This window comes from Struthio camelus, chromosome 26 (genome assembly GCF_040807025.1).
Source record: "Struthio camelus isolate bStrCam1 chromosome 26, bStrCam1.hap1, whole genome shotgun sequence".
Lineage (NCBI taxonomy): Eukaryota > Metazoa > Chordata > Aves > Struthioniformes > Struthionidae > Struthio > Struthio camelus.
The window spans coordinates 4,441,725-4,463,051 of record NC_090967.1 but is presented as its reverse complement, the minus strand read 5'-3'; the positions used below and the strand labels follow the sequence as shown (position 1 = coordinate 4,463,051).

The window sequence follows — 21,327 nt, the reverse complement described above, 5'->3', positions numbered from 1 at the left end:
GCGGAGAGCCTCCTGGGAGTTGTAGTCGCCCCTTTGCCTCTCCCAGCGCTATGGCAGCCCTTGGGGGGGGGGGCGGGCGGGAAGGGGGGCACAGCTTGTCCCCACACTGTCCCCACACGGGCCCTCGCTCCCAGGCCTCGGCCCGCCGCCCCCTGACCCCCCGTGCTGCCCTGCCCCAGGCGGCGTGGGACGCAGCGCCCCGCCACGGGCCTGCTGGGGACGCGGCCCCCGCCCAGCCTGCCCGCCGCGCCTCCCCGGGAGCAGCTCCCTCCTGGTCGGGAGGGCTGCGGGCCCCATGGCGCTCGCGGGCTGGCGTTGTCCCCCCTCCTTAGGGACGGAGCGAGCGCCCTGCGGTGCCTCGCTCTGGCAGTTGTAGGAGTTGACCCTTCACGCTTCCGTCGCTGAAGGTATTTTTTTCACTTTAGGTTTATAAACGCGCCCCGTGGTCCGTAGCAGGGCACTCAGGGCGGGAGCGGAACCGGTTACGGGTCCGGAGAGAGCTGTTTTGCACCAGCGGCTGAGAAAGCGCTGCCTCCCGCGCAGGCGGCTTGTGCCCGTCTCCTGCGGAGAGTTACGCTGGACCGCGGAGCTGCCACGACGCTCCCGCCGCCAGGTAAGAGCGGAGCCGCTGAGGCGGCGGTCAGAGCGCGGAAGCGTCGCCGCGGCGAAGGCGTCGCTGCGCCGGGCCGGAAACCGTAGCCGACGGGGCGGCACTATCGCGACACAACCTCCTTCCCCTCCTCCCGGGGGCGCCTCCCTCGCGGCCTGCGCCGCCCGCGCCGGCAGGGGGCGCCGCGGCTGCCCGCCGAGCAGCAGGGCGGCGCTCTAGCCGCGCGCCTCTCGGTGGCGGCGGCGGTGGCGGCGCCCCGCCAGGCCGGCAGGGGGCGCAGTGGTGGCGGGTCGGGTCCCGCGGCGGCGGCGGCGGCGGCGGCGGAAGCTGCGCGCCAGGCGTCCGCCGCCCGCTGTGTCCGTGCGCGGCCGGCCGAGGCGGCAGCATGTCGGTGGCGGGGCTGAAGAAGCAGTTCTACAAGGCGAGCCAGGTGAGCGCCCTGCCGCTGCCCCCGCGCCGCCTTCAGCCCTCCCGGCGCGCTGCCCCCCCCCCCCGCTGCCGTGCTTCGGTGCTGCCCCGTTTCCCGCCGTCACCCCCCCCCGGTGCCCTCCTTGCCGGTTTCGTGTCCTCCAGCTTGGTGCCAGCCGTTATTCCCCGGTGCCCCCCCCCCCGGTATCGCCGTCCGGTGGCGGTACCGCTCCCTCTGACAACGCGCCGTTACTCCCATCCCGGACCGGTGCCCGTTCCCCCCCCCCCACACCCTCCCCGCTACCGGGGTCCGGTGCCGGTTCTGTCACTGCCAGCTCGGTGCCACCGGCGGGGCCCCTCCCGCGTCCCGAGGAGGCCGAGGGCCGCCGGCGCAGCGAGATGGCGGAGCCTCCCGGCTTGGGCCGCTCGTCGCCCTCCGAGGTTGCCCGAGCCCTGGGCCGAGCTGGCAGGAGACGCGGTTGTTCCTGTCGCACCGGCGGGTCCCGGGCTCGGGATGACGCCGGGTCGGCCGCCACCGCCGCTTTCTAGCGACGCTTGAAGTCCTCTCTCCGGGTCGACGGCGCGGACGCGCTGCGCCTCGTCGCCAGAAAGGGACGGCGGCCCCGGGACGGAGGGAGCTCGTTCCGCGCCCCAAACCTCGCCGCCAGCGAGCCGCAGCCGTCCCGTGGGCATCAGGGCGCGAGGGCGGCGACGGACCAGCGCGGCAAGGAGCCTGCAGGCGGTGAGATGCTCTTGGACTAAACGTCGAGTCGGTGTATGGATTCCAGGAGCAAAAAAATAAAGACGGAAAGGCTGAAATTCTGCAGCGGAGCAGAATTCAGGCCCGGAAGGTGAGGTCTTGGCTAGGGATCACCGGCCCTCGTTAAGCCCAGCCTGGCAGAGAGCAGCGGCAGATTGCAGCTGCAGCCTAACCTCAGGAAGTTCCCGCTTCCTTGATAGTAGCTGACATTGGGACTGGGAAAGGATTTTGCGGTTTGCAGGGTGAGGGTGTCCAGCTTCTCAGCCTGTGTATGCGCTGCACAGGAAATGGAGGCCTGGCGATTCTGGAAAAACTGTCAGAGGTGCAATTTTTTAGTAATTTATTAGCCAAACGAAGCCATTTAAAATCTTCCTTAATTGATAGTTCAAAGTGACGCTCCTGAACTAAAAAGCGTGTTTACGTCTTCGTAAAAAGTACATCTTAGGTATGGCTCCTCACAGCTTGGCGGTGGGCTGAAGTTCTCCAGCTGAACGCGGGGGGATTGGCCTCTAATGCAGTTCACAAGCACTTTGTGCCCCTGTTTTAAATTTAAGACAGATGAGTTTTGCACTGATCTACCAATTGGCTCTGTGTGTTTTCCAGGCGTAATGTTTCAACACTTCCAAGCTTGGTCCAAATATGTTTGCTACGTGTGTTGCCTCCTTTCTTGGCTGTAATTCATGTAAAAGCATTTTGCTTAAGCAGCAAAGCAAAATAATAAATTCCTTAAGTCGTTCCCCCATCCCTTTTCTTGCGACAGAAAAGCAATCCCCTGCATCTAGTTTTTTACAACTTCCAAGGGAAAGATTGCACTGAAAATTCATTGTTGGAGGATTTTACTTGTGCAGATCTGCTGTGTTGTCGTAGCAGGGCAATTAGAGGTGAAAGCTCATCTGTGAGTCAAAAGTAACGTGATTCTGAAGTCCGAGTGCGTCATCCTAAAACATCTGCTGAAACTTTTCACCAGGAGAATTATTTTAAACTGAGGTAAATCACAGGTGGCCTTTGCAGGTGTTTTTCTGTTCCATATGTAACTTTTTGAAAGGAACCGTTCTAGTTGCTCGTGGAAAAATTAAACCCCATGCAGCTCTTTGGTGAGATGTAGCCCAAATATTCTGACTTAGTGGCCTGTTTGTATATTGTGTGTGTACGCACATGCTTTATTTGAACACTATGTTCAAGGGCATTACTAAAAAGTGGGAGATAAGGTGTAGGTGCAATTGCACCTTGAGTTCTTTTGCAGCTCGTGCTGCTGCAGGGTTTTGGAAACTGATTTAATCTGAAGAAATTGCGTTTAACGCGAGGCTTGCTGCCAATATTCACGGTACCATTGCAGAAGTGAATTGCATGCTTTGCGGGGAAGTAGAGAAGGGCAGTCTGCTATCAGAGGACAGACACTGCTGGCTCCTTTGGAGCATCCTGGGGGCTGGGACGCAGAAGTATCTGAGCTTTAGAGATTCTTTTTCTGCGATCTGGGAGCGATTGGTCCCAGTTCTACCATTTTCCTGCATTCTCCTCCTCCTCTTTCCCTTTTCACTCTTCTTCCCCCTCCTTCCACCAGTCCCACTCTTGGGCTCCTTGGCTGAAGGAGAAGGAGGATTAGTTATTTTTTGGCTCTCTTAAAGGTATTAGGTGCTGCCAAACCCGAACATGTGGAAGATTTTTCCTAAAATGTTGCAGTTAATTCCATGTCTGTTGTTGATTGAAGGAAAACGTAGCCAGGACCAAGGCCTGTGAGGACCCTCTCAGAACCTCTCTGTTGCTGCAGCTCTGGGTGTGGGATTTTCCCCCTTGCCTCCCAGCGAGAAGAGGCTGCCAGTTCGGCCTCCTCCAGACCCGGACAAAGCAGGGTGGTGCTGCAGGCGGTGAAGAGGGCTTGGTCCTGAGCTCCTGCCTTTAGGAAGGCCTGACTTATCTGATTCTTGTGGGTCTACATGTTCCCTGGGTGAGGCTGCCAGGCGCCCACACGCAGGAGAGAGCCGAGATAGTATCCTGCAAAAAAAAATCCTGCTTGCAAATGCCGCAGAGGGTGAACAGTTCTGTGTGTGCGTCCAGAACAGGTTTTGCTAGTTCACAGTGAAATGTCCTTTTTTAAGGAGGGGGAAAAATCCCATCGAAAACATTCTCCCAAGAGGTAGGGGGAGAAACAACAGCATCTTTGAGTTCCAGCGCTGTGAGCCAGGAGCAAGGTGGGAAGTTGCGCTGCAGCCTCCGTCAGCGCCAGGGATGTGAGACCGGGCCGGTCCCAGGCTCCGTCCAGCCTTGATCCAACGGTGGTCGCTCAGATACCCAGGAAGGTGCAAAATCCTGCGGTAGGGAAATGGCTTCACTTGCGCCATTTACTTTTCTCAGAGCCTTGATTTAAGTCCTGAAACACAAAGTTTAGCATGCCAGACTTTCCATTAACCACGATAACTGGATATGCTTGGTAGATAGAAAAGCTGGACAGACAGGGCAAAGAAACATTCCTCTGCCGTTCCTTGGTGAGTCTGATGCCTAGCTGAGTGGGTTTGTGGGTTTAGTACCACGTAGCCGTAGAATAGCAGCACTACCTGGCATCAGCAGGTTATCTAGCCCTGGTCTGAAGGTACAAGCCCTAGGGTGGAGGCAGCTCTGTCGGGGTGTGATACTGGTCAAGGAGTCACCTCCCTCTGCGAGAGCTGTACTGCCTCTCGCCAGCTGGCGGTTGTACCTTATGTGACAATGCCAAGGTTGGAGAAGTGACACAGCCCTTCTCATTGGGGACGGGTCTAATCCAGGGAGTGGTACAGCGCCAGCGGTGCCCACATCAGCACGTTATCACCGCGGCTCCCGGCTCGGCTGATGCTGACTCATGTGAACGAGGGGCACTTCAGAGGCTGTATACTGTGAACACAGGCTGCTCCACGTAGCTGGCTCAGAGAAGCCTTCTCTCCCTACTGGTAGGACAGAAGGGCTGCTCTGCTCCGAGCAGAATGAGCTTGCCAAACGCTGTAATTTCAGGTATAACAGGGCCCTTCTGGCAACACGTTAGACCCGTTTTTGTGTGCCCGTCGGTTAGTGGATGTGCCAGTTTGGAGAGCAGGTTCAGCCTAAGCAAGGGTTGCGCTCTCTGCCTGGAAAGGTGGCAACGCTCTTCTCAAAAGAAGCTAGCGTTCAGCCCTGGGCGCCAGTGTTGTGCAGAACAGGATTAGCATCCTGCAAGGTCTGCGTGCTCCAAGCCTTGCTAAACCTGCCCAAACTTAAACTGGTGTGGCAAACAATGCGTTGTATTCTGCTGCGTCCAGGGGGGCCTGCTTCCCTGCTGCTAGCTGGCTGCCCCTGGAGCTTGTGATCTCCAGCTGCAGGTCACAGCAGCAAACAGTGGTTATGTCAAAAGCTGCAGTATGTCGCATAGAAAGGCAGCCCTCTGCGCTGTAAGATAACATCCTCTTCCCTTTCCAGGGTTTGAGGAGTGAGGACAGTAAGTCCAAGCCTGAGATGAAGACCAGCGATCTCCTCCTCTCCATGTGAAATACAAAGGCCATTTTCTGAGAGGGAGAGAAGGGAGCGCTAATTAAAACAAACAAGCTCTTGGCATGCACACTTTTTCCCAAGTTTGGTGGCAGCACTTCAAGGCTTCTGAAGATGCTTTTGAACATGATTAGCTAGCGCCTTCTTGCTGCCTGGTCTGAGAGCCCAGGATGAGCTTTGTAGCCTATGATGGTCATTTCAGCCCAGAATGGTCAAGCGATTTCCAAGCCCTGCGCGCTTGTAGTGCATGCTGTCTGGCCAGTTGTTAATGAGTCCCGAGAACTTCCTGCCCCTCCACTTGGCACCCGGGTATTGCGCTGCGGTGGCGTCTGCTTAAAAGGCTGAAGCAGATGAATCTGGTCCTAGAGGTGCTACACGAGGGCTGTTTTGTGGCTGGGGGAGAGAGTGCAGCTGGCAGGGCGGATGGTATCTCTCCTTTCCTTTGGCCATCTTGGGATTTTTGCTCTTACCTGTGCTGCACTGAGATTTCCTTTACTTTGGTTTAGAAGTTCTTTACTTGGTGGCTTTGTACTGTGGTTTCATATACATTACTAGATTATTACCCTCTAAAAGTAACTTTTAAAAAGTTACCTTTTCCTCTTTATTTTTTTTTAAGGAGGAATGTGTGGAGTCAGTTCCTTCTAGCATCTGGCTGTCTGGGGTGTCCTTTAGGGCTCTGGTAGGCAGAAGATGCCTTTCTGCTCGTTTCCTTTGCTCTGTGTGCAGCTGGGCGGTGGGTTTCTCTGGCTGTCACAAGCATGCAGCACAGCATGGGCTCCCCTGCTAGAAGGGAAATGGGCTGTGCAGTGCGTAGGATAACCTTTTACATTGGAAAACAAAACCCACAGAGGCCTGTTTCCCCAGCCAGCGCTTGTCTGTCAGTGCCCTGTCTTGCTACAGATGTTTTGGGTTGTACCTGCCCCCCAGCTGTAGGTTGCTCGCGCTCTTTTGGAGCCTGCCGCACCTGGAGTTTCTATGCACATTTTAGCTCAAACTAACCCTTGGCAGGGTGTAAGTCACGGATGATGCTAGGCTGGCGTTAAGCTGCCAACTCCAAGAGCAGAGGAGACGCGGGGCCCTGCTCCCGTTGCTCCACCGTGCAATGGGGCAGTGGCTAGCAGCAAGACAGAGGTGCCTCTACCTGCTGCTGCTCTGTAGCCAGTGAATGTGAGCTGGGGCTCTTGGGGCAGCTGCCACCCTTTAGGAACACTAAAGTGGGGACAGAGCCCCCCCAAAACAAGGCAGTCTGCTCTGCAGTGACGTGAGAACTTCACACTGGCTTCAGTTGAATCCACCAGCCAATAGTCGGGCCAGGAGCGGAGCCAAAATGCCCTGTGTGGTGGTTTTTCGGCTGTCGCGTGCACCTGGGGGCTGCGAGGCGTTCATGTGTGCAGACCGCAGCCTAGACAGGGCAGTAGGGCTGGCTGGGCGCATCAGTGAGTGAAGTCCTCGCAGAGCAGGTAGGGAGGTTCTTGCTAGTACAGTGGGATCAAAATGTCACCCGGGAGAGCACCCAGAGCTGGCAGTGGAGAAGCCAGGCACAGTGGGTTTGAGGCGCTATTTCAGGCTCACGAGTTCTTTTTGAGCTGTTTTGGTGAACTTTCTGCTGGTGATTCTTAACATGCATAGGACAAACCCCCGTACTGTGCCACCTCCAGGCAAGTCTCAGCCCATCGCTAAGAGATGGCGTCTGAGAAGCAGGAGGAGATCTTCCACGCAGGTCACTCCTCAGCTTTTCTGCTGCGATTGCTGACTTGGAGGCAGTCACGACAGCTTGCAGACGCCGATGCTTTACCTTGATGCTCCAGCTGGTCCGCTCAATTCAGAGCAGGAGTTTCTGCAGAAGGCTGCCTTCAATTCTGACTTATCTCATAACAATATGTATATCAGTTCCTCCTTTGAACCTGTTGTGTTACTTTCTTGTTTCAAACTCAGGAGAACAAATCCTTCAATTTTTACTTCCAAGTCTCCCCTCGGGACTGGGAGAAGTCACCTCCAGGCAGCGCAGGGCCAGATTTGATGTAGGGAGTGCTGCCGAGCGGTGAGAAAGGCAGAATGGAGACTGGATGTCATGGCGGCACGAAGAACAGGTAATTCCTGAAGAAGTAGTTGGCCACATTAAGCTCTCCAAGTGCCTTATCTATAAATGAGAGTCGGAACTGGGGAGTCAAGGGATTCTGCTGATTCCTGCCAGCCTCCCATGGCACCTGGTGTTTATTCTATTAATATTAACCTGGGCCAGAGTCCCCTGCAGCCTCCCTGGTTTGTCTTTGAACATTAATGCCCTCCTGAGGCAGAGGGCTGGAGGAGAGCCGCGTTTGTTCAGGCGCAGCGTGACATCCTGCGTGCGGCAAGGCAGTCTCGCAGCGCGCAGCGTGCCAGGCAGAGCCGCGGCAGGGAGGGAGTCTTATTCAGCCAGTATTTTAGCCGTCGTCCTCGTCTGGCGTGCCACAGCCCTGAGCTCTTTGCTATTGCTGGAGGTCGGTGCTTAAAAGATGCATGTGTTTGCAGATCTGTGTATGGTCAGTGAAAAAGCAGAGGAGGATAGATGTACTCTGCTCTCGGCAAACCTCTGAGCGAAGGCGACTAGACCCCCAGCAAATGCTTCCTCCTGCCCTAAGTGATAACGATTGAACGCTTATTTAAATACCTGCTGTCATGTCTGGCTAAAAGGACTGTGTGCAGGGTACTTGTATTATTATTTCCCTCTGCAGTCTTGCATGATTTGTCATCGATGAACTACCTGGTGTGGCAACGTTGTTTTGGTGGTTAATTATTGTCAGAGCTGAGCTGGGCAGCCCCCTGAATGGAGCAGTTTGGAGCTTTCTCCGTATTGTTCAGCCTGTCTGGAGTTGCAGGCAGGGGATGGTTCATGTCTCTGCATCTGTTACTTTAACTTGGCTTTTTTTTTTTTTTTAAGATTGCTTTCACAGCCATTAGGCTCTAACAGTAACGAGAGTGCTGTTTCTTGAAGGCGAAGACAGAAAACAGAGGTGGAAAACTCCAGTTTCTCCATACCCAGCCTGGTTTACCCCCCTCCTCGTTTTATAATGTTAAACAGGGAAAGTATTATCCCGTGTTTACAGCTGGGGGAATCTGGGACGCAGGAAGGATATGTGACTCATTCAAGGCAGTGGAGGAATCGTGCAGAATTCAGGAACGCCGATTCCTCGTCCTCATCTCGCTCCGCATCGCGATGCCTGCCTGCCTGCCTTGGGGCTTTCTATCTAAAATGATCTATTTATCTAACTCTCTGTTTTAACAGGTTAGGTTATAGATGAACTATTGAAAGTGTAAGAAGCCGGGCAGTGCTGTGGGGGATGGTTTCTGGATGCGGTGGAAGGAAATCCTTCCTCCTACTTCTCCCTGCCAATACTTTCCTCCTGGGAAAGAGCAAAATAAGGATGAGATCAGGCAGGCTGGCTTGTAAAAGCTGAATCATTTCTCTAGCACATTTTTTTTGTTCCTTTTCTCCCCCATTCCTACATATGCCAGTGCCTTTTGCCAGGGCTCAGAGCATCGTCCCACCCCAGCAGGCTGGTGGCGAACCTGGAGGGACGGCAAAGCGTATCGCATGGGTTGCCGGAGGCTTTGCTGCGCTGGGAGCAGGGCAGATAATCTCGTCTGAGGTTGCAGAAATGCTAACGTAAAAGTCGAGGCGAAGCTGCGGGCTGCCTTGACATGCTTGGTGCCCCTCTAGGGGAGGCTGCAGCCTCTTTTGCAGAAGTTGGCGTTTGCTGAAGGGAAGCGGTTCCCCGTTTGTGCCCCTCTGGGTAGCAGCTGTGCGTCTGGGTTTGCGAGCGTGTTTGGTGGGAGGAAGAGTCAGCTCTCTTTAACGCCTCCCCGCCACGCTCCTTCAAACAGCCCATGCCTTACGGAAACTTTCATCTTGCAGTAACCAGCTGAGGTACACAGCGGGGTCTTGCAGGGAGCCAAAAGGCTCATATGAAGAGGGCACTCTTTTGGGTGATTTTGCTAGAAAAGATGGGAGAGGGTTTGTGTGTGCGTGTGCTGTGTTAGGAGTGGGCTGCGAGGGGTTTATCGCAGTGCCCTCCGGGAGCTGAGCCTGCGACAGCTCACGGGGATGCGGTGCATCCCTGTCCCTGCCAGCGAAGGCTGCCCGTTTGCACCTCTCAAGCCAGCTGCCAAACTCCTGAAAAGATCAGCAATAAAATAAATCCATAATCCAGAAGGTCTTGGGTTTGTAATGTCGGCTGAACTCGCACGCCCGGAGACTTGCTGATGCATCTAGGCACTGGTGCTGTTTCACGAGACCCCTGTGTTGCACAGGGCCTTGCCATCTTTTTTTTTTTTTTTTTTTTGCCGATCAAATCGTCGGCATGGGCTGTGAAGTCAGCGGCCCGGAGCTGTTGCTCCACCGCGGCCCGTGAACGGTGGTAACTGTTATGTCCTTCTGCAGAGCGTGTTCCCTCCCAGGCTGCGTCCCTCGTCGCCGCGGCCGGGGTCAGACCCTGCGGCTGGGGAGCAGCGGGTCCCTTCTGTGCAGAGCCCACGCCACAACGGGGAAGGATCCGGCCCCTTCAGGCTAGAAGCGCCCCGTGGCGTCGCTGAGCTTCTCTTTCAATAAGCTTCTGCGTGACATGACTTAGCGCGAGTTTCAGCCCCCTCTTGGCCTCTCCCTGTGATTATAAAAGCAATAATTATTTAAAAACAAACAAACAAAAAAAAGATTTCCTCTCCCTCTTCCCTTCGGCCCCCCCATCCCTTTAAACTGCAATCCCATCGCTTCCAGGAACGGGTTCCTGTTGACAGGAAACGGCCGCGTTCGGCAGGCCGGGGCTGCGTGCCGGTCGACCTCTACGTTAGGGGGATAAACAAGCTGTTCCCTGGACCCTCTCCAGCGGCGGCATGGTTTTCGTGTTGGACGGGCGTTCGCCGATAGCGGCCGGGGGCGCCGGAAAGCCACCCGGCCCGCCGCAGCGCGAGCAGGGGCGTTTGCGGTACTCCGAGGCTGTCTCGGCCGCGGGGCTCAGCCGGGACGCGAGAGTTTCCGTCGAGGTGCCGCAGATGGAGAGTCCATCAAGAGCTGGGCTGCTCGCTCTTCCAAGAAGAGCCTCCTGGCCTGCGGCTTGCGTAACGAGCTCTGGTGCCGATACCTTCTTACTAGAACTAGTCTTTTGCTTTTGAAGCTGCTGGGAATTTTTAGGACCTTCCTATCTCACGTTAACTGGCTATTAATAAAATTCATGATAGTGTCACTAATCAGCTTGCTCTTCTGCTCAAAAAAAAAAAAAAGTTAAACACATCTCCATAATGAAATTCCGTCTTTCAGGCAGAGGATAAAATTTGCATGATTAAAGCTTTAAAGGGCTTTTTCTAATTGAGAAAATGCTTCATAATTCATCCACGAACTTGCAAACCAGGCTGTGTGTTCTTTTTGGCCCCGGCTTTATTCAGCTATGATAATTTACCAACCATTTTCTTGACCAAATTTGTTTTGGCTTTACAGGACTGACTATATTTACACATAATCTTGCCACCTTCATGATTTAAAAAAAAAAAAGGCAGAAAAATGGCGAACAGTTATCCACCCACAAAGCAAATCCACTGAGTAAGAAGGTGCTGTTCTTGCCAAAAGTTTTTTTTTCTTCCCCAGTCGTCTTCACTTTATAGCTAGCTAAATGGTGAAGCATTTAAAAAACATCTTGTTTGTTGCTGACGCATGTCTGTGCACATGCTTCTGGGTGGACTTACGGGGCATTGGGCAGGCACAGATCTGCAGTGCCAGATGTTGCTATTCTCATCACAGCCAGATGAACTATTCTCATCTACAGTAAAGCTCCTCCTAATTGCATTGAGTGAATTTTAAAGACCAAGGGAACCTGTGTTTTTGTGCTCGAAAGGGATAATATAATCTGAATGTTAGCTACCGGAATTTCTCATGCACCTATTGCTCTAGCCGCAAGGTGGAAAAGCGATGGTGATGCATTGGCAGTGTCACCTTCAGGGTGAAGGTGAACTGCAAAGTGCTTTTTCCCGGTTAAACAGTTCCAAAATGAGCGATAGCAAGGGTTAGTGGTAGGGAGCAAGAAAAACATCAGCATCATCCTGTGGGGGCTGAAGGCATGGCAGGGTATCTGGTTGCGGAGAAGTCCCCCGTGCCGAGCTCTTCGAGGAACTGGCACGGGAGAGGGGAGCTGATCCGATCCATCGCGCCGTTGCCAGATTGTTCCCAGCTGAAGCCTCGCAAACGTCTGCTCCGTCGTTCCCCCTCTCCTTTTCCTTAGGATGCTGTGCTCTGGTCTGATAGCCGCTAAGCTTTTCCTAGTATTCAGATTAACAAAGGAAAGTGTGTATTTATAGCCTTCTGAATTACTTCTCTTCCCTCTTTGATGTTTGTGTACCCTGAGATACCATTAGGTCCGTCCTGTAGTTTTCACTTGGCCAATGCTCTCCGTATTAAGAAGGGGATGTTAAAAGTGCTCAGCACAGACCTCTCTCTCTCTCTCTCTGCTCCCCTTGCAATCCAGAAGAGGGTTTTTTGCCGTCCTTTTTAAAGAGTTGAGCAGCTGCTGAAGTTTTTTGATCTCCCTTTGTCAGTAAACCTGTCTGGTTACTCACCTTGACTCTTCCCTGGACTCGTTAATGTTGTCTCCCATCTAAAACCGCATGCCGCCATGGTAGAACAACTTCCTGCGGAGCCGCTTTACGATGCATCCCGTCGGCCTATTTCGGTCTTATCGCGCTGCAGATCAGGACGTTTTTCTACCTCCCTCTCGGTTCCCGGATGGTGCCTGGGCTGTGGCTGTTCAGGGCTTTTGCTTGCTGATGCCAATCGGTGCCTGTGCCCCCGAGGAAGTATTTATCATCTCTCTCTGTTTGCACAGGTGCAGTTTTCAAGTCCTTCTTGCAGGTTGCCCTGTGGCCGTTGTGTTTTCCCTGGGGGAGGTACCGGTGTTGTAAGCCCTCCTGAGTACAGCTTTCCCTTTTTTTTTCTCATTGCTTTCTGTGTGATCCTTAGGAGCAACGTGCAGGCTGCAGGTGGACCGTTGGTGGCGATCCCGCGTGCGCTGGGAAAGGACGGGGCCTTGGGTTGCTGTCCGCCTTGGCTCGACATTGAAGCTTTGCTAGTATCTGGCAAAAGAGGCAAACGGAAACCAGTGCTTGTAATTACCCGGAGGCACTTCAGTGACAATACTTTGTGCTTTTATGCCGTATCTAATGAGCAGCTCCGAGTGTCCACTCCGCTTTTCCCCTGGGTGAGCAAATGGCTGGTGGAGTTGCTGGGAAATGATTGCTCAGCAAATCTGGAAAAGTCAGGCCAGAATGAGCTAAGGCTCTTCCGAGAGCCTCGTGGCCTAATGGGACACAGGGAGGCTGGGCAGGAAATCTGGATGCAAGGCAAATATTCCATGTTTCCCCTCGGTTTAGAGTGCTTCCTCCTCTGAACTGCTACAGTCGTGGCGAATGGGTGAAGAGAAGAGCGATGCCAGCGCGGGAGAGGAGTTTTTGTTTTCACTGCTAGCTTGACACCCCCCCCCTTTTTTTTCACCCCTAGCTGAAAAGAAATTATGTCTCATTTGGTACAGAGCAGGAGAGAAGTAACTAATAATAGGAGAAACATGTTTCTGATGCAAATCCTTATTGCTGACTGTTGGGGGGAGCCTGCTTTCGTGTAGTAAGAACGTTTCGAGTGTCTACCTGGAATCAGAGATAAGTGTTGAAACTTTTTCTTCCCCGGCATGAATCTCCTTTTAAAGCAGCGTCGTGCCCTTTCTCCAAACTAGCCCCAGCGCCCTTTCCTGGCTCGGCGTTAGCCAAGGCAAGGCCGAGCTGTCAGCGTCTGTCTATTCAGGAAAGAAAAAGGAGGCACCGTTTTTCTCCTGGTGAAAGAGAAGCTTGGAGAGCAGCGAGATGCTGACAAGCATGAAACGCTCTTGGAAAGGCTTTCTGTGCGTATAACGGGCAGCCAGTGAGCAGAGAGGGGATTTTGCGAGCGCGAAGGAGTCAAGGGTAGGTCTCGGGGTTTGTTCGGGGTTGGGGGGTTGTTTCTGGAAGCGTTATTCCGCTGCAGGTATGTTAAGTCCAGAGAGGCTTTGCTGGATGCCGTCTCCCTGTGCGGGCTGGCCGGACCCTTTCAGAAATCACGGCCGAGCAGAGCGGGGCTAAGGGCCTTATGAACAGCGATCGCAGCTAGGATTTAAAATACTGCCGTCAGGCTGCAGGGCAGGGAAAGGACGAACGCCCTGAGCAAGCAGGCAGAGGCTGCATTGCAGTGTATATGCCCTTCCCCAGCCTCAGCTCTGCCTGCTGGCTCCTACTTAAGTTACGTTTTTCAATTCATGCTGTCCTCATTCCTCTGCGCCCATCTGCTGGATGGAGATGAGTCATTCGATAGTGCTCCGAGTAGGTGATTTGACAGGTGGCTCCCTAGAAAGCTGTCTTTGCACGCGGCAGCTCTTTCTCTGCGGTTCCTATATGATAAGCTTACAACCTGAGGTCACTTTGAAGATGTTCTGCTTTGTCAGGAGGGAAGGGTAGGAGCTCTGTATTGGTCTGTGCTGACCTTACTGGCCCTCTTGCTAAAAATCAAGGCAGCCTTGCGCTGGCGTAGGGTAGAGAGCAGCCAGATCCCGTTTCAGATGGTAAGGGGGTGGATAGCTCGCTTCGTTCCTAGACACGTTTTTCTAGTGCACATGGCTGAAGGTAGCAGCATCACCTCTACATGCGTTTGCACAAGCACGTCGCTAGCGCTTGGGCGGTAAGTCTCAGAAGGGACTAGCCCTTTGCTTGAAGGAAGGAAACAGGAAGAGGAAAGGCAAGGAAGTTCAGGAAAAAATGGAGGGCTGGGGAATAGAGTGAAAACACTAATGTGAGCTGTTTAGCCTGGAGGCTAGGCGCTGAGGGAGTTGTGAGGTCCGTATGCCCAGAAATAGGGCAGGTCAGCAGCAGGGCTGACGCTAGGAACCGGCCGCGGTGGCCTGCTCTGCGGGGCAGGAAGGTGAGACCTCCGATTTCCGGGCCCGTTTCTTTGATTTGCCCTGCCCTTCCACGGCCGTCCTGGGACGTGAGGAACGGTGAGACGGGCTCTGTCGAATCACAGCACGCTTCTGGTTTTAGCTCCGCAGTGAACCTGCTCTTGACAGTAGGCAAATCACTTCCTCTCGTGCTCTTTCCACTTCTAGCGCTCATCAGTCTTCTGTTTAGTGCGACAACTTTTGGGGGTGAGAAAGTCCAGTGGGTTTAAGGCAGTGGCCAGCCTCGCGAGGACCCCCGGGAGCTGCTCTTCGGAGCGCGGGGGTTCGCCGAGGGACCTGCCTTCCTCTTCGTTAGGCGGCACGGCAGAATTGTTCATCGCTTATTCCACGCAATAAACACTTAGGTCTGTTTTCTTCTCTTTAAAGTAGGTGGGGAAGAAGTCGCTCAGATTAGCGCGTGCTTTGCCGTAGGCGTGCCGATCTCTTGTTAAACTGGGATGTCTGCTGCTTCTCGGTAGCATGCTTCCTTAAGAAAGGCTGCCTTCTGTAAAAATGTTGATAAATTGCTATCAAAGATAGTTGACATAGTTGATAGGAGACAGCGTACCCAGTCGCGAATATAAAGCTAGCGCGGCCTGGCTGACACCAGAAAGAACTGCAAGCTAGCTGGGGTAAAGCAAGTATTTTCTCCCACGTGCACAGTGTAACGCTGTCAGTGAGGTTACATCAGCTGTATCTGCTCCACGAAGACCAGCACGTCGCCTTTCTCTCCAGTTCCCAGCCACGCAGCGCTTGCTGCCCTCGAGGCCAGGAGCGGAGATGTGCTGAGCTGCTGCTGGGGCATTTGTGAGCAGCAGGAAACAGGGCTACGGGAGAAAAGGCGAGGGCTTGGCTCAACGTATGCATGGTCTGGATCCTGACTGGTGTCTGCTGTTTAGCTAGCACCTTCCAGTCTTGCCTTGTTTCCCAGGATTACGCCAAGAAGGCGACAATTAAACTTTCATGAGATGCTTTGTGTTGCCACGGACGTGCAGAACATCAAACGCGAGCCTCCTCCCTGTAAAAATCTACTAGGGGATTGCCGGGGGCCGTAAGACACCTCCCTGCACGAGCTGGTTTGGCGAGGAGCCTTGCAGTCCCCAGCACGGTGGCAGAGACTTGCAGGGTGCGTGCGGAAAACCCCTGGGTGTTTTCCAGACCTGCTGCAGCTGGATTCCAGCACTGCCGAGCTCCTGCTTATCCCGAACACGCTGTAGAAACAGAGCGTGTCTCGGGGAGACCTTTCTGGTGCTCTTCCACCCTTGCTATCACCAGCTCCCAGAACAGGAGAGCGCTGTGACTGTGGCCAAGTGACCAGGCCTATTTCCTGCCGGTCTATTTTAAATCTTAAATACACATGCGGCGGCAGAGTAAATTGTCATGTTGGGTCTGCGAAGCTGCGATTGCCCAGCCTGCCTCTGATACTGTGATGATAAAGCTACTCGTGAAGATGACCTAAAATTACACTTAATTCCAGGGAGTCGTGCCTTGCTGAGCTGGAGCAGTGAAGATGGCCTTACTTAGCTTCCGCAGGAGCAGCCCACCGAGATGCGCTACTGCGTGCAAGAGAAACGGGGCGCTAGCAATCCCGCCGTCTGTTAGCGGTAGTTTTTCCTAACTACTTGTTCTACGTGTCTGTCTGCTGGGCTTTCGTGTTGCGCTAAAGCCCTGTTCCTCTTGGATGCGAAACGTTTACAGCACCTTTGTAATTATTTTGCGGGCTGGCTTTTTCCACTGAACTTGCTCTTTCTTAATGAAGGGAGCTTTTAATGAAGGGTCGAGCGGTTTGTCTGTTTGCTCGGCTGTGGTTTTGATTTCGCGAAGGGAACTTTCTGTTGAGACGCGGGTGCTCCGAGGGTGGCTGGGAGGAGGAAGAAGGCTTTGATACACACCAGCGTGGGGAAGGATAACGTTTTCATTAGGCTGTGGGCAACTGTTTTGAATGCGGTGATTGCATATTTTGATATGTTATAAATAGGGCAGATCGTTTGCTATGGTAAAAGAACACAAGTTAAAAACAGTAGTTTTTGTGTTTCTCTCGGTGCGTGGTGGTTGTTTGAGGCAGGAGGAGGGAGTTAGGCCCTGCACTGGGCTAAGCTCATTTCCTGCTGGAAAATATTTAAAGTCTAGGGAGCAGAATATCAAAATCAGGTATGTAAAATTCCATGGGAAATGTGCTTAGTAGCAGAAAAAGAGACCGACTTCAGCCTCCTGCATTCACAGCTTGAGCAGACAAGGACTTGCCCACGGAGCAGGCATGCAGGTGTGCTGCAGACCTGTCCTCTGGGTTTCGAGGCAGAGGTGCCTCACGGGCACCCCGCAGCTGGGGAAAGGTAGGCAGGGGATGTCTTCCCTGTCAGCTTCGTCAAGGAAATCACACTGCTGATAAGACTGTACAAAAATCTCCTTTTTTTATATACACATCGGTCATACCCCTGTCAACAGCAGTGGCTACCAGTACCAGGAGGGCTTCAGCAAGGCCCCGGTGCGGCACGGCACATCCCATCGCGCTGAGCCTGGGCCACCCATCTTCTCGTCTTGGGCAATAGCCTCATCTGGTGCTCACAAAATCCCTTCCGATGTTCAGCGCTCCTTAATATATTTGGGCGCATCCTGGCGACCCGCACCTGCTGCACGATGAAACGTGCTGGGTGCCACCTCGTGTCCCCGGCTCGTGGCAGGAACGTTAATGCGGGATGATGCTGCAGCCAGCAACGAGGGAAACGCAGCTGCGGGGCTGGGGTAGGTGTGCCGCGGTCCTGCGTCTTGCCTTCGGCAGCTGGTCAGGTTTCCGTGATTGTGCGGGCGGCCTCAAATGCCTGCTGCCTGTCTGTCCGATTCGTCTTTCCCTGGCTTGCGTAAAGATACCCAACGATGGAGATTTTTTTTTTATTTACTGAGAGCTTGGCCTGGAGTTGAGCAGCAGTTACGTAAATCAGATGAAAGAATAGAGGATTTTGAGGACGTTGGACTGGAAGGATGCATGGATTTTGAGTGATATCTTGGGAGAGGCTGGGCAGCCCCCTCTTATCCTTGAGCTTACGTTTCTCCCCCGCTTGCTGCTATAAAAGAGGAGCCCTCTCCATCCTGCCTTTCCTTCCCCTGTGTGCACGCGTATCATTCCTGCCTCTCCCTGTAGCCAAGCTCCTGCTGCCATAGTTAGTTTAAACAATAGGTCTTTCATTTCCGAATATCTTCCACCATGCACCAGCCCTTCTGTAGGTCGGAGACGGCAAGGGGAAATGGCGATTGTCCGCGTTCCCACGCCGCTACAAAGGAAACCGAAGGGAGCCCCTGTGAGTCGCGGCTCTGAGAAAGGAGGCTGCAGCAAGGGGGAGATGTGATCAGGAGCAGCCCTTTCGGCAGCAAGGGCTAGGCAGCGGCGAAGGGGGCCGAGCCGTGTCTTGTCCCCCGTCCCCCCCCCCACCAAGATTAGCGCTCCTGGGGAGGAAACGGGCCGGCTGTTGCGCTGCCGATAGCATTTGCCGGGGATGGGAGCCGCTGCGCCCAGGCACGGCGCGGGGGCCGCGCGCCAGGACCGCGTTAAGCGCACCTCCCTGCCCTCTGATCTCAGGTCACAGCTATCTAGGGCCCATTTTAACTGGCAGTGTCCTTTTAATTAAAGGCAGATGCGAAGTGAGGAATTGATTCCCAGCTCCTCCGCTGCAACGCGTGCGCGCCGCCTGCTCGTTCCCTCTTCCCCCTCCCTGCGGCTTCGCTGGGTTGTGACGGCAGGTAAACAGCCGTCCTGTTTTGAAGCAGTTTTATCTCACTGGTCCGTAATGGCCAGCTGTATCGTCTTGTGCTAATGTTTGCTCTAGGAAGCGTTCGGCTTTGGCGGCTGTGGAGCGCGGCTGAGGGCTTTGGCTCCGCAGTTGTGCCCTGCCTCTCTCTGCGCCGCAGCAGCGCTTGCGGCAGGTTTATCGTTTTGGTGCGCATCCCATCCCGGCAGCGGGGGGAGATTAAAGAAACCCGAGAGCGTAGACTTGTTCTCATCTTTCACACCGAGCCGGCTGATGCACTTGGGAAGCGTAAGACTAAGAGAGACTATTTGGGCCCCTGAGTTCAGTTAACTATTTCCATGTCTTGCCTTGCACTGTCCCTTCCCTGGGTTCATCTCTGTCCGGCTCCAGCATTTGAGAGAGGTCAGGTCTCCAGCCGGGGGGAGACTGGCCTATGCCAAGCCTTTGCTTGGCAGCTTAAGAAATAAAGCGGTGAAGAATCATCCCCGTTTCACCTCCTCTGCATCCTCAAAAAGGTGCCGGAGCTGCTCCATGGAGGAAGCTGTGCGGAGGTGGGCGCCGGCAGCGTTTCACCGCTTCGTTTAGGCCAAGCTGGGCCCTGTGTCAACGTGTGGCTACTTCCTTCTGCTCCCAGCCTGCAAGCAAAGGGTGAACTTAACGCTGCTGTTCACCCCTGCTCCCCAGAGAAAGGCGGCCGCCGCGTGCTTGCCAGCGTTTGCAGGCTCTTTGCAAGCGCTGTGATGGGAGGCGCAATGTGGCACTTGGAAATCTGGCCTCTGATTGTGGAGCTCTAGGTTAAACGTGGCACCAGCGAGGGCTTCTCCTGGCTCGTGTCTCGGCCAGCGCGGTGGGGGAATTTGCATTAGTTTGTCTTCCTGCCTGACGGATTTGGGAGCGTGGGGCTAGGGACGGAGAGCTGCTGTGGATGGCACACGGTCCCTCCTCCTTTCCTCCCGTGATGAAGCCTCCCAGTTTAATTGGAGGAGCCTCAGTCTTATTATTCCCTCACAGCCGGGCACCAGTAGCGTTTCTTGGACGTCAAAAGGAGGATTAAATTAGCCTGCAAGTGAGTTTTCCTCCCTCACGTCTCTCGGCTTTCTGGGAGGGTGTTAAGCCTCCGAAATCACGGTGGCGATCAATGCATTCGACGTGGCATGCAGCCTCTGGTTGCAGCAGAGCTCCCTGTCAGAGGGGGTATTTACAGCCTTCTGGGACGGAAACCTGTGGGTGGATGGGCGGAGGAAAACGGGAATGGAATTGCACGGGATAATCATACCCTTCCCAGGTGCGTTACAAAATAAAGGAGGTTTCCAGAGGTGCAGCCTTTGTGCGAGTGATTTCAGCCCCTCTCGGACATGCGGGAAGCCCCTTTCTGGCTGTGGAGGTTGCAGGACAAGCGGCCTTTCGGCGTGAGAGCGCAGGAACGGGCGATCGCAGCCGGGAGCCAGCGTCTTTTGCTCTGGTGAACTTACCCTCCCGGGGCCTGCAAGGCAGAGCAACCGCTTTGTGTTTTTTCCTGCTCGGGAGCCGCCGTGCGGGTACCTCCCCGGCTCGCAGCTGGCTCGCCAAAGCGTGTGCTGGCACCCTGAGCGCGGAGCCGGCGTCCAAAAAAAGCACAAAGTCGAGCTCTGATGTTGTGCCCATCTGCAAGCGACTATGGGAAGATCATACCCCATCGAGCCCCTCTCGGGCGCTCGCCGGACTCGCTGTGGCGGGCTCCGGGGCTGGGCCGTCCTGACCTGCCCTCGCTCTATCCACAGATCCGTGCTGGGGGGCTCCTGCTTTCCTTGCACTTTTGCCCCCCTTTTCCAGGCAGCAGGAAAGAGCCGATGAGATCAGGAGGGCTCTGCCGCTCCCGGTAGCGTGCACGCACCTTTGTGGGGTTGGGCACACGGGGACGTGTGAAGACCTATCCGAGGATTAAGCAGAAGGACGAAATCCAGAGCCGAGAGCTGTGTCGAGCAAACCAGGAAAGCAGCAATCGTTTCCTTTCCCCCGGTATCTAAATGTCAGGGGTGAAACGCAGCAATCCCTCTTTGTGTGGCCTCTCGGGACCTCTGCTGAACTGCGCTTCCTCAGAAAGGGGGGGGGGGGGAAAAAGCTTCCCTTGGCGAGGCCCAGAAAGGCCGTTCCCGTATTTGTCAGCCTTGCTGAGCTGTTGCTCCGAAGGGGTTTTTGGCCCCGCAGTGATTTATGCTGCCGTTGCTCAGCGCTGAGCAGTCATTTAGAAGGGCTCTTTGCTCTCGCCGAGCCTCTTCCTCTGTCTGTGCGCGCTGCCTCTGCGGCTTCGCCTGGCTGCAGGCTTCTAACCACCGAGACACAAGCGACTTATCAGCCGGAGCCGTGCCCTGAGCGCCGGCGTACGTGCTCAGCGCCACGGCCTGGCGCTTGTTGTCCCGGAGGTCTTGGAACAGCGTTGGCTTTTTTTTGTTTTTCCTCTCTGTTTTTTGGGGTCTGGAAATGGGATTTTGGCCAAAGCTTTGAAGACCTTGTTCTTCTCTGCTTCGTAAGGACAATCATTTCTTCTGCGCGTCCCCCGCTTTGGCAGCTTGATTTTGGGGCTAAGCACAGGAGCGGGCGCCCAGGGCAGCGTGGCTGACGTGGTCTCTCCAAGTGCTTTGGAAACGGGAGGATTACCTAAGTTTTTTTTTTTTTTCCTCTCTTCCTCAAAAAAATAAGGAACCAGTTTGAATCCCCAGGGGAGCAGGAGGTTGCCAGAGGAAGAAACACTTGATAAAATCAAGTATTTGATGTTGAAGTAAACAAACGCGTATTGTTCATCCACAAGTGAAGTTTTAACTACAAACATGAGAAATCCTGCAGTGCCCTGTGGCAGGCACCGAGCGCTTTGGAGTCGGCAGATATTTCCTAGACCGCTTTTGATGTCTTTGTAGGTAATTTGCTATCCGTGCACCAGCTTGGGGCAACACAATGACTCTTGCGGGTGTGTTGCAGGCCAGGTTTGGCTCAGCCAGTCTGTCCTGCTTCCCCAAGCACTGCCACTCGCCTCGCCAAGCTGGACTGGAGCTGGGACAGAAATGTTCCTCCCCGTTTGGGCTATATGGAGGGATGCTCTTTTAGGTGCGTTTAATAATGCACCTTTGGCAAATATTTTTAGCTAGGGCAGCTGAGAGGTGAGGCTTAGGGAGAGGAGGGGGGTCTTTTCTTAGACCAAGTAACCTTTTGAAGAAAGCAGATAAGCCCTTCACCTGGACAGTCAAAAGCAGGCCTGTCTTCACAGCTTGTCGAACATCTCACCTTTTCCCTTGTTTTAGAACAGGCATCAGAGGCACTTTGATAAAGGGATTTGAAAACACTATAGCTTCCGCAGATCTC

At 54.3% G+C, this 21,327-nt stretch overlaps 1 protein-coding gene across 9 annotated transcripts in view; it reads left to right on the top strand.

Annotated features, from left to right (window-relative positions):
- SH3GL1 (SH3 domain containing GRB2 like 1, endophilin A2) overlaps nucleotides 1-21,327 on the top strand; it is a 34,016-nt gene that overhangs the window by 338 nt on the left and 12,351 nt on the right. For 2 of the 9 annotated variants that reach the window (XM_068919976.1, XM_068919972.1), the window contains exon 2: nucleotides 426-613. Coding sequence is in view for 3 of the 9 variants with exons in the window: in XM_068919971.1 (XP_068776072.1) it covers nucleotides 996-1,040 (45 nt within the window). In the remaining 6 variants the exon portion in view is untranslated. Of the gene's footprint in view, nucleotides 1-425; nucleotides 614-877; nucleotides 1,870-7,318; nucleotides 7,361-15,725; nucleotides 15,853-20,210; nucleotides 20,886-21,327 lie in introns of those variants that run through there. The other 7 variants (XM_068919971.1, XM_068919970.1, XM_068919977.1 and 4 more) reach the window with 6 other exon arrangements.